The 17,200-nt window shown below is 43.6% G+C and overlaps 1 protein-coding gene across 1 annotated transcript in view; it reads right to left on the bottom strand.

Annotated features, from left to right (window-relative positions):
* NAALADL1 (N-acetylated alpha-linked acidic dipeptidase like 1) overlaps positions 1–17,200 on the bottom strand; it is a 274,450-nt gene that overhangs the window by 36,646 nt on the left and 220,604 nt on the right. Inside the window, exons 16-17 of the mRNA XM_086938510.1 lie at positions 13,678–13,851; positions 10,798–10,885 (exon numbers count right to left, since the gene is read on the bottom strand). Coding sequence (XP_086794636.1) covers positions 10,798–10,885; positions 13,678–13,851 — 262 coding nt within the window. The remainder of the gene's footprint in view (positions 1–10,797; positions 10,886–13,677; positions 13,852–17,200) is intronic.

The raw sequence follows: 17,200 nt of genomic DNA, 5'->3' as shown, positions 1-17,200 counted from the left end.
TACATCAGGTGTATGCGTCATCTGTAAAACACCAGGAGTTCAAAATTAGAGAACACAAAATCCATTATGTCTTGTTATCCCAACTGGTCACTTAAATTCATAACACTCCCAGCAACCATTTCTTAAATTACAAAATATAATCAATAATATCCTAGCTAACATTAGTTTATCATAAAAGGTCTACACAGATAATCCTAAAAAAATAACCATCAGTTTAGTGCATTTATACCAGCATAGCAATGTGCAAAATTCACAAATACTCTTGTGACCTTCAGTCACCACTGGTGGTTCTTAGCATTAAAGCAGGTCTTAAAAAATTTAAAAAACCACAAAAAAGTGTACAAACATCAATCAGTTGAGAGCTGTAAAAACATTAAGGTAACACAAGCCTGCCTAAATCTAAGCTCTTTTAAAAGCCCTTTGAGGAACACGTGTCTAGGGTGTGAATAATATGTACAGAGGAGGATGTCCTGTGGAGACCGACTGTCGCAACCACAGGGACCTCTGTGTTCCAAATGCAGGGCAAAACCAAGGGGTAAAGCCAGTAAATGGTGAAATAAATTCAATCTAAAATGAGTAATTAAAAATCTATCTTGTATACTTGTTAAAAGGAATAACTAAGGTTCCAAAGCTTGCACCAATTTTACTAAAATGTGTTCTCTGATCGTGGATTTCCTGAGCTCATTATCCTCTTTGTGTGATGTAATATATTTAAAAAGCAGATCTTTGATAATGGCCTTGTCGTGGGATTTTACCTTATCATGACTAGTAAACAAATCTTCTCTTCCTAATACGGTGAGGGTATCCTTAACATATTTTAGCCACAGAATTGGGGAGCATATTACCAACAACTAGCGACAATTATCGCTATGTTGGCTTAGCGCCAATATTATTATCCCCGAGCCCCACCGATTTTTATCGCAGATAAACCTTGCTATTATCAATGTTTATCTCAAAAGCGATAAAAATCGGCCGAAATGCATGAATATCGCTGAAAAGTCAGCGATATTCATGCATTACCGAGCTAATGCTCTTAGCCATGTTATCCACCTACCATTGGATAACATGGCTAAGAACTGCTCTGGGCAGGCGTTAGCTTTTGGAGATATTCACGCTTAGCGCGAATTTTTCCAAAAGTAGGTAATAGGAGATAGCGATGTTAGTGACTGTTTCCAGTCGCTAACATCTTGGCACGCCCACTCTGCATGTCATTAGCGATAATTATCGCTGACATGCAAAGTGGGCCCCAAGATGATCGCTATCTCCTACTGGCTGTCGCTAACTGGTGTTAGCGACAGCTAGGTAATAGGGCGATAAAATTCTCGCCGCTTTAGCGGGAAAAATTCCAGCTAAAGCGGCGATAAGGCCCTTGGTAATATGCCCCTCGGATCTTACCTTTTTATGACTAGTAAACAAATCTTCTCTCCCTAATACAGTGAAGGTATCTTTAACATATTTTAGCCACAGAATTGGGATCTTACCTTATCATGACTAGTAAACAAATCTTCTCTTCCTAATACGGTGAAGGTATCCTTAACATATTTTAGCCACAGAATTTTTATCGCATGATCAAGAGAAAGGCAGTCCTGGATTACCAATCTGTTAAAACCTGCTTCCTCCTTGGACCAGATCTGCACCCAGCAAAGAAGGGGTTTAACAGCCACCATGGCAGAAATATACTTAGACCCCAAATCCTCATATACCAAATACACAGGGGTGCTATGAGGGACTTTCAAGATCCACCTGAGATATTTGTTTTCTGTGGTTTGTAATTTGTTAGCCACAATGTACCCCCATACCGCACTACCATATAAAACTTTAGAGCTACAAAAGAAGTTGCATAGCTCTAAAATCATCCCCGGTGACCAGGTGCCTAGCCTGTGAGCCTAATTTGCGATTGCTTCCATTGACCGTGTCATTTCTAAACACTTCTCTAATAAATATTTAAAACTAAATTTCTTATCAAATAAAATACCCAGATAAGAAAAGGCCCAGACTTTCACTAACCAATGTGTGCCTACTTTGTATATATTGGGCCTCCTGCTCTACCTGCCAATTTCCATAATATAGGATTTGGTTACGTTAGTTGACAAATCCATCGTATCCATAAAAGACACAGACCCATCAAGTAAGAGCTGCAAACCCTTCGGGTCGCATGCAAGGAGTACCGCGTCATCCGCATATAGCAAGATGGAAAACGGTCTGTGCCTATCCTAGGGGTATCAGCCTGGGCCATCAGGGCAGAATCAAGACCATTAATACATAGTGTGAACAAAAAAGGCGCTAATATACAACCCTGTCTGACCCCACTTGAACAATTAAAATGATTGGTGGTTTTCCCGTCCTGTGTGTTTCTGATTAATGCATTGGTGTTAAAATGTAGGGTCATTAGGATATCAGTTATTGCCGGGTCAACCCCAAGCTCTCCATGCAGTTTCCAGAGTTTACAATGGTTTACTCGATCGAGAGCCGCAGTGAGGTCCATAAAACCCAGAAACAGCGCCCCAAATTTGGCTATTGTATATTTCGCAATTATGAGATATAGATTGAGGCATTGATCTGAGGTGGATTTACCAGCACGGAACCCATATTGTACTTCCGATATTATTTGATTAGTCTCTGTCCATTCAGACAACCTATTCAATAAGACCCAACCCAAAACCTTTACTGTAACATCAATATAGGATATGGGGCGATAACAATGTTGGATGCCCCTATCTCCCTTCTTGAAAATCGGTACAATGGTGGCAGTGGACCATGATGCAGGCATTACTGTTGCTACCGCCGCATTTAAATCCCCAAAGAAAGAGGAGTGGGGCCCATATCTCTGTATTGCAACAGAAAAGGTTAGGTGGGATCCCATCTGGTCCCGGTGTCTTATTCCAAGATAGTCCCTCAATTCCCAATCTAAACTCGTCCAAGGTGAAGGTAAATGGGTTCAGATCTATGGTAAGGGTTTAATTCCTGTGAAGGTTCCTCACTGTGACAATGCTTATAAACTCACTCAAAATGAGCCTGCCATTGCTCTGGTAAAATATTATGACTTAACACTGGTTTATTTAGTTCTTTAAAACATGGGTTATTCATGGCCTTCCAAAAGCGGATACAATCCTTTCGCTCACATGCCTCTATTAAGTAACCCCAAGCTTTTTTTCTGCAGTAAACGCTTCCGCCCCTTGATGGCTTGCTTATAATTGTTGCAGCCGGCCGCTAACCTGCATCTATCAGTCGAGGTCTGCTTTAGGGCTCTCTTAAGATCTCTAAGGGCCCGAGAGCACACTCCATCATACCATCATGGGGCATCCTTGCGGGAGGATGTTGCCGGAGCTGTTAACAAACCATCCACTACTTGTGTTCTATAAATAAAAGCTTGAATTGTTTCTTCCCCTGAGCTTGCGGGTCTAAACACTTAAAGTTCTTCTGCTTGCTTATGCTGAAAGGGAGATTTATTAAAAGCAGAAATACCAACCTGTGACCATCTTAAATGCCTTCCTTGATAAGTAGCAGAAATCATTACCGCAGTTATTCTTCGCGGTACGGGCTGATTCCAAGCCAAGTGGCTGCAAGTGACATAATCACATGATTGTGGTCACTAAATGTGCTATGATGTATGCTGAAAAAATATATAAACCTTCTCAGAGTAAAGTACACAAAAATGAAAACAATAAATGTTGAACAACCTTGCCTTTATAGGTTGGGGGCACGGGCGAGTCAGGGGGGTGGCGAGCAGGTCCAAAGTGTGTGTTAGGCCATAAATGTTTAGGAGGACAGTCAGATCCCGCCCTTCCTGGGTATGTTCCAAATGCGATCCCTCACTTATTGCACCAGTAGACCAGTCTCTGTGGGTCACTACTAAGTTGGGACACAAAATTCAATTAAAAGCTCCTGCTAAAATAAATTGAGACTGCAACAGGCCTTCCCCCTGGAGTAACTCCAGGCGCCCGCTTAACTCATCAAGGCAAGCCGATACCTGTGGCTGTTGTCTCGCATTATAAAAATTGATTAGTACAAATCGATATGATTTGCTCATTAATGTGAGCCCTTGTACGACATTAGAGTCCCACATCAGGGTCTTCATAATGCAGTGGATCCTGAGGTCTATAAACATGATTAAACCACCCCCCTTGCTCTTCGTGATCCAGACCTTTCTGCTGGGCAGAAAAATGTTTTATAGTCCTCTAGAAACAAATTATGAACTGGCTTCCAAGTTTCCTTGATGCATATTATGTGGAAGTGTCTGATGTAATTGTAGCCACTGCTCATCCAAGAGTTTACTAGTTAAATCTGCCACATTCCAGGAGACTATATTTAAATCGCCCTCCTGACCCCACCCTGATTAAAAGAGGGGGCAATGGAAACTTTCCCTGCGCTACCTGACCCTGTGTTACTTTGATCCCTGTGTTCGGAACAGGAGCCTCGTATTTACCGAAATTGGTCTCCTTAGTCACACAGGCTTCAACAGAAGATTTGACAGGAATGTCAATGTCTTTACCTGTACCCTCCCTCTCGTTCTCAGTCTATATCATAAAGTCCCTCAAGCGGATAAATGGGTTAAATGATGTTGGAAATCCCCCACAAAGGGGAGGGCCCTCTTCCTGATCTACGAGACGTTGGGGGTGTATAGGGCTAAAAGGTGGGCTGTAGAAAAAACCCGAAGGTAAGGGTTTGATCCCTGAATCAACTGAGAATAATTGTGAGTTATGATACAAGATCTTATGGGCCATTTCTGGGTATCTAAGCGTGACCATCACGCTATCACCTTTAAATGATAGCTAGATACTGACCCAAGCAACTCGTCTAGCCATCAAGATATACCTATGATCTGCCATATTTAACCTTGCATATTTACATAACCAGTGGGTTGCTTTATTAATCAACTGGTTCATGGACTTGTCCTTTGAACTGTTCAGCCTGGTACCCCTACCAGGACCACAGTATAGGGGCAGCTAGCTGGAGGGAGGTCTATTACTGGTAGGTCGGGACTATTTGGAGCGGATAAACTATCTAAGTTAGCAACCCTTTGCCGTTGATGGTTACCCCTTTGAATCGGAAGACTATTGCGGGTTGAAGGAGGTCGGGTAGGCTGATCCTAGGATCCAAGATCAGTGCCACAATCCCTGGTGTGCTAGGGATAACTGAAGGGGTCTGGGTAGGGATGTTGGCCCCTGCAGGCAAAATTAATAGGTGAGCAGCCTGGTGGGAAACTAGCGTCTGCAAGATCTGAATAAGGGGAGGCAGTGCATTATCAACTTTGCCAAGTGTAACTCTGGTTTCATCCAAAACTTTAGAGAGTTAATAACAAAAGTTATTCAATAAACCAGTCAAAGCTTCCACGATTTTTTGTTTCAATGGAGCCCATAGTTCTTCAACGGCCTTAGTGTCCATGCTATCAGCGCCCTCCCCTTTCTTTACTGGAACTATTTTCCTGTTCACTTCTTGGGAGCAGAGGGGCTGCTCAGTTCTATGCTATGGGTGGGGGCCATTTATACCCAGGAGCAGTATTGATTTGGCTAGGGCTGGAGACCCCCGGACCCTCCTGTCCTTGTCCCGGTGCTCCATCTAAAGATTTTCAGCCCCCGGACCCAAGATCTCCCTCAGCATTAGAAATACTACTCCTGCCTTGTCCAGAGAGTCGCATCTCCGCCTAATCTAATTCTTTAGTAATTGCACCCACGGTATTTATGAGAAAAGTGTCAATGGTTCCATTATTTGAATCCTGCGGAGAGCACGTGGGTGCGGCTTTTCTCTTCCCCATGATGACCTTGTTTGGTGAGCCCACCTCCCAATTGAGGGCAGAGTAATAACAATGTCCTAAAAGAGCAGGATAAGTACTCACATATAAAAGTTCTGTAGTCACCGTCCAGTGGTCAGCCGCAAACCAATTCCTTAACCTCCGTGTTCTGTACTCCGTGCTTCTTGCGAATGTTGAACAAAGCAAATCAGCTCCAAAAGTTAACATCAACTGGCATTCAGATGACAAGGGGCCGAGAAAATGGGCCCAGCCCGGCTACCATTGGCCGCGGATGGGCGAAGATGGGCCCACCCCTGGCCTTGCCCGGGCGTGCCCCGCACTGTGGGAGACCCGAGACCAAGATAAGTGCCTCCTGGTGCGTGGATGGTGTGGCGTGGCATTGGCCCGAATTCAGGCCGCATTGCTAGCTGTGGGATGGAGTCCCCTCTCTGCCATTATGGTCTCATGCTCTGCAGGAGACCCGAGCCCAAGATAAGAGCCTCCTGGCACATGGATGGCGTTGCGTTGGTAGTGCTCAGGCCACGTTTCTTGCTGGGTGGTGGAGTCCCCTCTCTGCTATTATGGTCTCCAGCGCTGCGGAAGACCCAAAACCAAGATAAGCGCCTCCTGGTGCGTGGATGCCATTGCGTCGTGTGGTGTTGGTGGTGCTCATGCTGCGTTGCTTGCTGGGGGATGGAGTCCACTCTATGCAGTTACGGACTGTGCAATGAAACTTATTAAAGTTCCTGATAATTATATATTAACAAATTAAACAAGACTTTAAAAATTAAAGACAACACTGCATGTAGAGTATGGGTCTTGGATTTTGGTGGATGTGATACTCTGTCAAAAGGTTATGGATTGCCAGTCTGTCATACCACAAGTGCTATAGGCGGTGGACAGGACATTCGCTACATTTGTGACATCCGACAACCTCTAAATAGGCCCTTTATTTATTGTGAGTTCATATGTGCTACCTGAATGAAACATTCCATCACCCTCCCCCTACCCTCTACGAGTAAGCTTGGCTGTGTCCTAAAAGTCAAAGCTAAAGAGGAGACAATTAAGTGAGTTTGCAACAGTATCTGATCCCTGTGCTTTCACGTTCACCAGAAACATGTGTCACAAGGGTTGCCAAACTGCCCTTGGGCCACAGAGGACCCAGAGAACTGGTCTGGCACAGTCCAACTTGATGACTCTTCAGGAAGGAGCTTTTATGTTGATTGGTCACAGAGTAAATTAACAGATCATGGGTCATGTGATTTAAAAATGGGCTATCCACAAAGAAGGGGAGAGGACTGCACGGCGATCTGGAAATAAGCAGTGTTGTGAGGTCGTCCCTCCGGAAAAGTTGTGTTCTTGGGAGACCTCCCTGCTGGGCGCCTTTTCGAGCTTATAATAATAATAAACTCGTATTTGTTTTCCGTGTCGTTGGGAACCTCCTCCACACGTGATGACTTAGTCAGGATCTTTTGAAATCAGTTTACTGTGGTACATTGACCGAATTGCGGTTTGGCCACGACCAGGACTGGGAACGACATACGTCCTGAAGAAGACCGGGGTGACCTTTTGAGGCACAGTAAGTCGGTCGAAACATGTTGGCACAAGCAGTACCAGGAGGGGTGTTTTGAGAACTTACATTTTCTCTTCTAAACACTACCCATCCTATTTCTTTTAATCCTGGTTGTGGAACCAATAAATAAAGGTGCAATTGGTATCCTCAAACCAGTTTTAAAGCACTTTCCTATTAACTGCACTTTGTCGTATCACTAGTCCCAGTCACAGGGTGATATTCACTGATCAATCACTGTATAATTTGTGTTTGTATTTGTATTGTGTCTTGTGGTCTTTTATTTAGTATTATTTTTTTACCCCCTCCCTGATGCTCCGCCCTGAGTGTGGCTACACCAGAGCGTTTTGTAAGCAGACCCGATGATGAAGCATGTCACACACTTCGGTGTGTGAGTGAGGGCAGTTTTTCAAAACAGATGTATTTTTTTCTGTTTTGTGGTGTTACACGTGAACTTTAATCTCCCCACCCCTTCTTGTGTGTATATATTTAAAAATGGTCTCTGTGATCAGAGATTACACTGCACACTAATGGCAATGCCTTTAGCAAGCAGCAAGTGAGTGGACTCTAAATGAGTGGATTTTAGTTAGGCGGTCTATTGCTAGACAGTTGAAACAAATAAGCTAATAGAGAGTGACACATCTGCATATCAGGGTAAACCACGTGTTCTCTAGTTGTGAACTCCTTTCAAGAATTGCCATTGTTATTGGTCTATTGGTGTGATTGTTGTGACAGCTTAAGTTATTATTAAGACACACAAATAGAAAAATTACAGTCAGCCTATGGTAATCTGTCAGTACCGTCAATATCCACTGATACTAGTGGCTGAGTAATATTAGGGGGTTAGTATAATCTATGATTGGATATTATTATCTGTGGCTCACTATTATTGCTGACACATTTTTGTCAATTTCCTAGTATCATTAATGACCCCGTATTATTAGTAACTCACAATTGTAGCTGATTATTATCTGTAGATTAGGATGACATGTTGTTCATCATCATGTAGGGCTCAATGTTATCAAAGGTGCAGCACCATCAATGGCTTAGTATTATTACTATCTAGAATCTTTATTTGATAGTTAAAACCATTCAAGTGAAGTGGTATAATGCAGTTCAATTAAAGAAACAACAGGGAGGTAAAAATATGGTAAAATACAAGTAAAATGGTAAAACATGGTTGAGCCTAACAACAGTGTTGTCCAGAGTCCGTGGCAACATCAGCGTTAAGAATTTTATTTTACATTTAAGGCTTCTTACATCAATTCATTGATCGAAAGTTATCGGTGAAAAGTGTTATGTGCATTACACAGATCAACTCATTTTTGTTTCACAGGAGCTGGAATTTGCCTTTACCCATTATGTGGTTCTCTTTGCAGCTTTGTCCATGAACTTCGAGAATCTCACAGTGAGTCTACAGTTTATTCTAGGGGTGGGCGGAATTTGCGTAGTCGCGCTACACAAAGCACTGCAAAACTGTAAAAAATCTCCGGGAGCAGGCACAAGTTCCGCGAACACGCAGAATTGCTAGTTCTGCCCGTTCGCGATGCTTTTTCCTGTTCGCGAATGGTGTTTGCGTGCTCGGGGAGAAATATCTGCGTGAACACGGATTTTTAAAGCACGAACAAGCAAAAAATTCCACGAAGTCACGGATCGCTGAATTTTTGGCAATTCCGCGTTCTCCCCCAAACGTGATATCACCCAAATTCCACGAGTGGAACGGAATTTATCTCCCAGGTCTTGTTTATTCCCTGGGAGCAGCCAGTACTTGATTACCTCCTGGCAAGATCAAATATTCACTTCCTGGAAAAATGATTGGAGCAACAGCCTTCTTTCCTGCTTAAAGGTAGAACAAGTGCATAGGACATGGGCCAGAAATTCTTTCAGATAGGAGCAAAAGCGGAAGCAGTTGATAGGGTAGGCATGAATCCACACTAGAACCACTTCCCCTACATCAAATAAACCTATCTGAAAGCTTTGAAATTTTAATTTGAACGTCTTGGACAAGGGCAACGATTGGTAATGTTGTGGCTGCAGGACTGCATAGGTGGATACAACAAATTGATTGTGGGTCTTTGCCTGTAGGATTTACTGGTCGGCTTTTGCCAATTGATTTTTGACAGCTCTTCACAGAACAGATTTAAAGCATCTGTAGGAAATGATCAAGGACCATGGGGGAACCATTTGAAGTTCTGTGATAGACTTTTCTATGGCAGTATGCCAGAGAGAAGAAGATAAATTGGTCCGGGCTTGGCAAGATGGAACTTAAAGCTCCCGGCCTCTGCCTTTTTTAATTAGAACTAAAACTTCAATAGATTTGCTCTCTGTGTTAGTACTAGTAACTCAGTATTATCTGTGGCTCAATATTATCAGTCATTCACTACTGGATTATACCTATGGCTCCAGGTTTTATGGTATATGTTTTAAATATTTACATCTGTCTTTAGCCATCTTTATTTTTCCCATATCATTAGCATTTATCCATACTTCTTTTGTGTTTCATGATCAGAGGAAGTTGTACATGGTATATTTCCACCTTTATTTAAATGATAAATGTATACCTATACTTTGATGCCTGTCACGTTTTATCTAAGTAGGCAGCCAAATATAACATAATACACGCATATAAAAATAATTTAAGAACATTGGAGCACTTTTTTAAACTCTCCATGCCATCAATATGCATGGGTATTGGCCTGGAAATCTTCAATGATACCACAGAGAGTCGGGGAAATACAGACCAATTTACTGTATTTTGTTGTTAAAAATGCATACAGGAAAAACATAGTTTTCTGTCTGTGTTTATCTATAAAAATCAGTAATATAGAAAAATTGGGGCCTTAATTATACTCCTACATGCTGCCTCTCTTTTTCACATCTGGGTGCCATGCTGAGTTAAGAATTAGAGAGAGCCTACAGACTGAGTGTAACGGAGTCACCTTAAAAGTAGCTCTAACCCTTGAGGCTCTCTATTCGCTTCAGAACAATCTCTAAAGTCAAAGACTTTTAGTTAGGATACTTAAAGAATGCTACCAACATGCAATTTTTGCATGATTTTTAAATTATTTCTTTTAGAGAAAGGCCACTCGCTACCCAACCTTTTGGCTGATTTTACTGGCTGGAAAATCTTGCTTCTAAAATGACCTTGTCAGAGGGCTGAATTGCAGCCTGGACCTGTTCCCTGTCAGTGGCATGACCCCCAGACAAGGAAGGCAGGGATCATGAAATGGTCCCTCTCAGCCAGCCAACACTACCCCTTCCCTCCCACAACTTCCCACTTCCCTCCTTCCAACCCAGCTTACCTGAGACCCCACTACAGACATTTACCACCTCGAATATACTAAATGTAGCCTAAAATAGCACAAAACCAATACCACACACACACATATATAGCCATCTTTAGTAGGGGCCTAAATGCCAGGATAGAATCAGAATTCCTCTTTCCCGGTCTTCTTCATTCTATGGTGAGGATGGATGGACTGTTTACACCACTCACCGCTGGTCATTTTGCCGCAGGGCCGCTATGTGCTGTTCAATGCTGGCAGCTGCAGTTTTGAACTTGGCAATCGATTCTTCAAGCGGGGCTTCAAAAGGAAAAATAAGACAGTTGTGAGACTAGAAATGTAAAAACACAATAGAAAGTGAGCACAAGAAATGCACTGCATGGGTGCCTCAATGAAGGGTTGTCTGGAGAGTAGAAGCTGCTACCGAACAGTGGTGGAGGGGGTGAGGGGGAGCAGAGGGGGGGGGAGAATAAAATAAATACAAGTACCTACCTGAATGCCATGGTCCGCCGCCCCTCCTCCATCCTCTTCTCTGGCAGCATGAAGCACACAGTTGCCCAGAACCCCCTGTCCAATCACACCACTGCCTTACAGCAGCGTTGTGATCGGCCTATGCCTTGTGCTTCGGCGTTCAGAGGGATTGGGAGGCTGTGCATGTTCTCCACCCAGGCTGTGCAATACAACCTGGTGGAGCACATGCGAAGTACACATGACTGTTTGGCTGGCCCAAGATGGCTGGCCAAACTGTTATTCGCACTTAGAAAGTGCCTACCACTCCTCGCCCAGCTCTGAACAGCCAAGCCCTGCCCCGCCTCGCCCCCCAACCAACTGCGCCTTGATGCCTTCGGGCTAAGTCGCGCGTTATAAGATTCTTTTCATTTCATTTCATTCATTCATTCATTTCATTTCATTTCATTTCAGTATGGTAAAATGAAATGATAATAACGTTGTGTTATTATAAGTTTATTTTTCACTTATGAACTGCTCAGTGGGGTGACGCTCCTCTGCCTTAGAGACCGCTATGTCTAGAGTACGGTGTGCAATATGCACTAATGCAGAGGAGCAGAAGTCCAGGGGCTGAACACATACAGTATCATTGTTGTGAGAGACGCGCGATCCAGAGAAAAAAAGAAAACAATAGAAAATATAGTTATTGAGATGCAATTTCTCTCTTAGTATACTCTTTTTTCACATTTATTAAATTATGTAATTTAGCGCAAATATTGCTAAATGGACCAACGTAGAATTATTACAAATAAATCATTCAATCACAATAAAAATGTTTGAAAATCTACACACAGCCTTATTAAAAAATATCATCAGTTGTGAAACCCAAAAAACAGAGTTAATTATTCGCTGCGGAAAAGTTATGCAGGATAGAAATTCAGTGAAGGAGGTAAGGAATTCCACAGTTTAGTGTGACTGGCATTTGTAATGCCCCCGATAGAAGCAATGTGGCAACCACATATGTAGGTTGGTGAAGTACCAAAACTGTATAGGGGCGGCAGGCCAGCGTCATGAAACCGCTGGGTATAAGCGCGCTCAATAAATGTTTTTAAATTTAAATTCAAATTCAGGCCAATGTGAATTGTACTTCCAACTGGAGCGAATGCTGAGATCTGAGGAAAGGTGAGCTATGTTTGCACTTTCCTCTCTCCACAAGACAGATCGCAGAATGAAGCAGACATTCGAAGAAAAGGAGCTCATTTCGGTAGCCATCCCATTTCTATTATCTGTGCGAGAGAGCACCAGTGGTTGGATCGCCGTTCTAAATGAGCAAGGGGAAAGGAGAGGTGTGTGGTACAGGTGGAGAGGTGTGGTGCAGCAGCCAGGGCAGCTGACTTCCGAACACGGGGTTTATGGTTTGATACCTGGCTCTTGCAGCAGCTCAGCACCATGTGACTCTGGGCAATAGCTCACTTCGGGGCAGATGTATCAAGATTCCATTTTGCGATTCCTAAATAGCGATTTTTAAGGAATCGCTATTTAGAATTCACAAAATGGAATGTATGAAAAAAATCGCTATTTTTTAGCGATTCCTTAATCTTCTTTATTTGCGAATTCGCAAATAAGGAATAATTTCCCATGCATTCCTATGGGCCAGGAGGCCCATAGGAATGATTGTGAAGTATTTCTGAAATTGCGAATTCGCAATTTGCTAATCGCAATTTGAGAATTATTTCAAGTGTGCAGGGGTGTCTCAAAGACACCCTGCTGCACCCCTAAAATATACATGTGTGAGCATATGGCGCACATACATGCCCTAGGGGCATGTGTGTGCGTCACATGCCACCATCAAAAATGCTAAATTGTGCATTTTTGAAAGACTTCGCAAATTACCATCAACTACAACGTGGTGGTAATTTGCGAATTCTTAAACATAAATCGCAATTCCAAAATGCTTCATACATAGCATTTAAGGAATCGCAAAATTGCGATTCCTTAAATGCTATGGCAAAATAAGGAATCGCAAATTTTTGCTATTTCTTATTTTGCGAATTTTTAATGCATGCCAAAACATGCAAAAATACCTTTTGCGATTCGCAAAGGCCGAAATTCTGCGAATTTCAGCCTTTGCGAGTCGCAAAAGGCTTGATACATCTACCCCTTCATTTCCACAATGGCCCCCAGTGCCTTGAGACCCGAAAGGGTAAGTAGTTTGTGCTTTACAAATACGGATTTATATTCACAAAGGAAAGTTTCGGAGATGAACCTGGTTCCTGTCTGAGGTGGCAATGCATGATATGCAAATAACAAAAACGATGGACTGGATGCGGCCCCGTGTAATTACCAGTGGCTGAGATTAATTCAAGCATTCCCCCTGTCCCTTTTTTCTCTTCCACAGTAAAACACTGGTCAGATTTATTTTTCAATGATATAATCCCGTGACTGCATTATTTTTTTCCCATTTTACTCATAGAATCCCCACAGAAACTGCAAAAAAAATCTCAAGATCTCATATTTCCCTAAAGGTGATGACTTCATTGTCACCCCAGCCCTGAAAGTGACAACTTGATGACTGTTTCTACACCCAAAGGGGAACTTTATGTCTCCTCCCAACAGTCTACATTAGACAAGACACTCCCACTCACTCAGTTGAATGTTGCATGTTGTCAGGCCTGTGTTGTACTCAGTAAAAGCAGCTTTGAAGAAGGTGTCCAGTATCTCCCCATAGTCGCTGACATTGAGTGGAAGAATAAGGCTGTCTGACAAACGCAGGAGGATATTTCCAGCTGTCCTCGCCACAACTTGATGGCTGGTGAAACCTGTTGGGAGAAACGCCATTTTTAAATAAATCTTTAACTTTTATGACAAATTCGAATAGCACATGTGTGCAAGCAAGTACTCTCACTCCATGATTGTCTATTGCATTAGCTGTCTGGTTAAACGTTAGTTCTCTTTCCTGTTGAAGTACCATTCAAGTGATCAGAATAGACTCGTGGCCCTGGTGCCTTGTTTGGCTTAAGCAATTTAATCGCTTTACACACCTCCTCACAAGTGATAGGGGTCGTAAGAGTGTCATTATGGCTCTGGGTTACCTTTGGGAAATCAGTGCCTGCAGATAGTTATGTTGGGCTGTGGGGTCTAGATTTCCCCCGTATATAGATGTTCGTAAAACTCTCTAAAAATGGTGGCCTTCCCTGCATCTGAGGACTCCAAACTGCCCTCCTTATTTTGTATGTTCCCAATGAATTCCCGTTCCCGGTTTTCCCGTAGTTGCCTCGCTAAGTGGGTGCAAATTTTATTTCCCTGTGTGTAGGAAATTGGACGGAGCCGCAAGAGAGTGTATTCTGCTCTATTATTATAAATCGCTTTAAGATTCCCTCTCAGGGCTGTGAGTTTGCGTTGTGTTTCCCCGGTTGGGGTGCTCTTGTATGCCTTTTCTGCTACGCCTAATTCTGTCTCCAGGTTCATTCGCTCCTTGGTTCTCTGTCTGTCAGGGGTAGCATTAAGTTTTAGGCATTTGCCCAGTGTGACCGCTTTGAAAGCGTCCCAATTGTTAAATATGGATGTGTCCTGTGGGGAGTTAAGATTAAAAAAATTCAGTAATTGAGTTTCTCAGGTCATCCCTCATCAGCCTATCTCTAGTGAGGGAGGCCGGGAAATACCAGTTAGCGGTCTTGGGTGTTGCGCCGCTCCATCTGAGGCATATAGAGAAAGGGCAATGGTCTGAGATAGTAAGTGGGAAAATGTTTGCTTCTTGGAGAGAAACCAACAGACTCTGACTAGTAAAGATATAGTCTAGCCTGGAGTAGGTGCAAAGTACATGAGAAAAGAAGGTGTAATCTTAGTCGTCGGGAAGGGTGTGAGCCAAGCCTCTCTGAGACACAGGTCATGTATAGTTTGTTTTATTGCTGTAAGAAAGGAGCTCATCAGGGCTCTATGGGTGTGTGTACTCTCGAGGTCTGCCTGCCAGGTGAGATTGAAGTCCCCAATAAGGATTTTCGTAGCTTCTGTGAATTCCCCGACTTTGTTTAGGAGGGTGGTTAAGAAAGCTGGCTGGCCCAGGTTGGGGGCATATGCTGTCACAAAGGTGCATAGTTTCCCCTTCAGGTTGCCCTTTACCATGACTAGGCGACCATCTTTGTCAGCATGAACCGCCTCTGGCAGGAATTTAGTTGTCCAATGGAAAAGTAGGGTGACCCTACACTGCTTCGTCCCCGCCGAGGATCTGTAAATGAGGGGGTACTGTTTGTGCCGCAACCTCATCTCCTCATCCCTTTTCAAATGTGTCTATTGAAGGGTCACAACGTCAAAATGGTGTTCAGTAATATATATCCACACCTTTTGGCACTTAAGTGTATTCATCCTTATCCTTATTATTCTTTATATGCACTGGAATGCCATATAACCCTACCTCACCGAGTTTGGTTTGATACCAGGACACTGGCCAAGTCTTACTAGCCATCTAAGGCCAATTGCACATACATTAGGAAATTATATATCTAATCACGCCCTCACATTTTATTGCCTTCTACCTCATATCGATTTTTTGTTGTTATTAATGCGATTATAATGGATATATGTTTTGACATTAGGAATTTATATAGCTAATTACGTCCATACACTATACTGCCTCTACCTCTTATCTATTTTGTTTTGTTTGTTTTACTGTTATGATAATGTTATATGTCATTCTTTACCTGTTAAGCGCTCTGATACCCACGGGTCTTGTCCGCGCTATACAAAACTCTATAAATAAATAAATAAATAAATAAATAAAAGTGGTGAGTTCACCCCCTTAACATTCCATTAAGTTACTGAGAGTACCATGACTACGTGGCCCCCATGGCCCCCATGCTCAGATATGCAGCATGTTGTAGCACCCCCAGGATTCTGAGTGCTAGTACAGCCTGCGCCCTACTCCCCTAGTCTATGTAACAGCCCATATGTGAGATTGCACCTGAAATAAGTGTGTGTATGTATCCAATGCCTGAACTGCACCATCCACCAACCGAGCAAACCCCCCTCCCCCAAACCCCCCCCCAAAAAAACCCAACAAAATCAACATCAGTGGGAGTCAGATAGGAGGTATTCTCTGACTACAAACAATATCGCCCCTTTGGGCTCGTCAGTGGAGGTCGGGCCAAAGTCCCCCTCCACTCTCCCCTTGAGTGTCCAAAAAGAAAGTTCGCCATCTTCACATAGGCTTGAAACAGTGTGCATGTGCTCCTTACCCCAGTGCGTACAGTCACTGACCTTTATTCCGCATTGTTCAGGAAAGCCGTACCCTGTCCTTGTGGTATGGGAGTGCACTCCCTCAATGGCCAGGCCAAGGTTAGATCGAAGACCATCATCCCCCTAGTCACTTGTGAGCTCTTCTCATGCTCGTGGACCATTGAGACATTCTCGCTGAGCTGGCATCTTTTCCTCTAGGTGGCCCGGCAGGTCCTCTTCCTCAGATGGGGGAAGGCCTAACAGGCGGATGCCCTTGTTGAGCCCAGTGACATGGCGGGGTTTGTTGTCATGTTCAAAGCTTAGGCCAAACAGATATGTCCACCTGTATCGCATGTGCGCCTTCCGGAGTTTTGTTAAGAGGGGTCGAAGTTGGAGTCTGCGTTGCAACTTGCTGGAGCCAAATCCTGGTAGAGGGCACATTTGTGGCCTTGAAATGAGACGTCTCCATTCTTCCTAGCTTCCTGAAGAACTATTTTTTTTACCTTGAAGGAGTGGAATTTAACTACTATGTCGCTTGTCTGTCGCTTCTCACACCGGCCGCCCCCCAACTCGATCGGTGCATTCCAATTTAATCTTGCGCTTGCGCTGGCATGGGTTAACAATCTCGGCAAAAAGGCCTTCGAGGAACGCCTCAAGGTCTGGCCCTTCCGCTCCCTCCGCCAGGTCTCAGATCTGTACGTTGTCTTGCTGAGCCCTGTTTTCGAGGTCTTCAGGTTTTAGCTGGGTCAGATGGAGCTGGTGGTGAAGGTCCTGTAGCTTTCGTGCGCTTCCATGGTATGTTGTTCCAACCCCAGGGTTTGTGTTTCCAGGTCCACCACTCTTGTGCCCACGGAGTCAACGTCTTGCTGGAGCGTGATCATACATGCGGATAAGTCCATCTGAAGCTGATCAATGGAGGCTTTCATATCCTGGTTCAACTCAGCTCGAAGCTCAGCC

Source organism: Lissotriton vulgaris, chromosome 9 (assembly GCF_964263255.1).
Source record: "Lissotriton vulgaris chromosome 9, aLisVul1.2, whole genome shotgun sequence".
Taxonomy (NCBI): domain Eukaryota; kingdom Metazoa; phylum Chordata; class Amphibia; order Caudata; family Salamandridae; genus Lissotriton; species Lissotriton vulgaris.
This window is presented reverse-complemented; position numbering and strand designations above follow the sequence as displayed.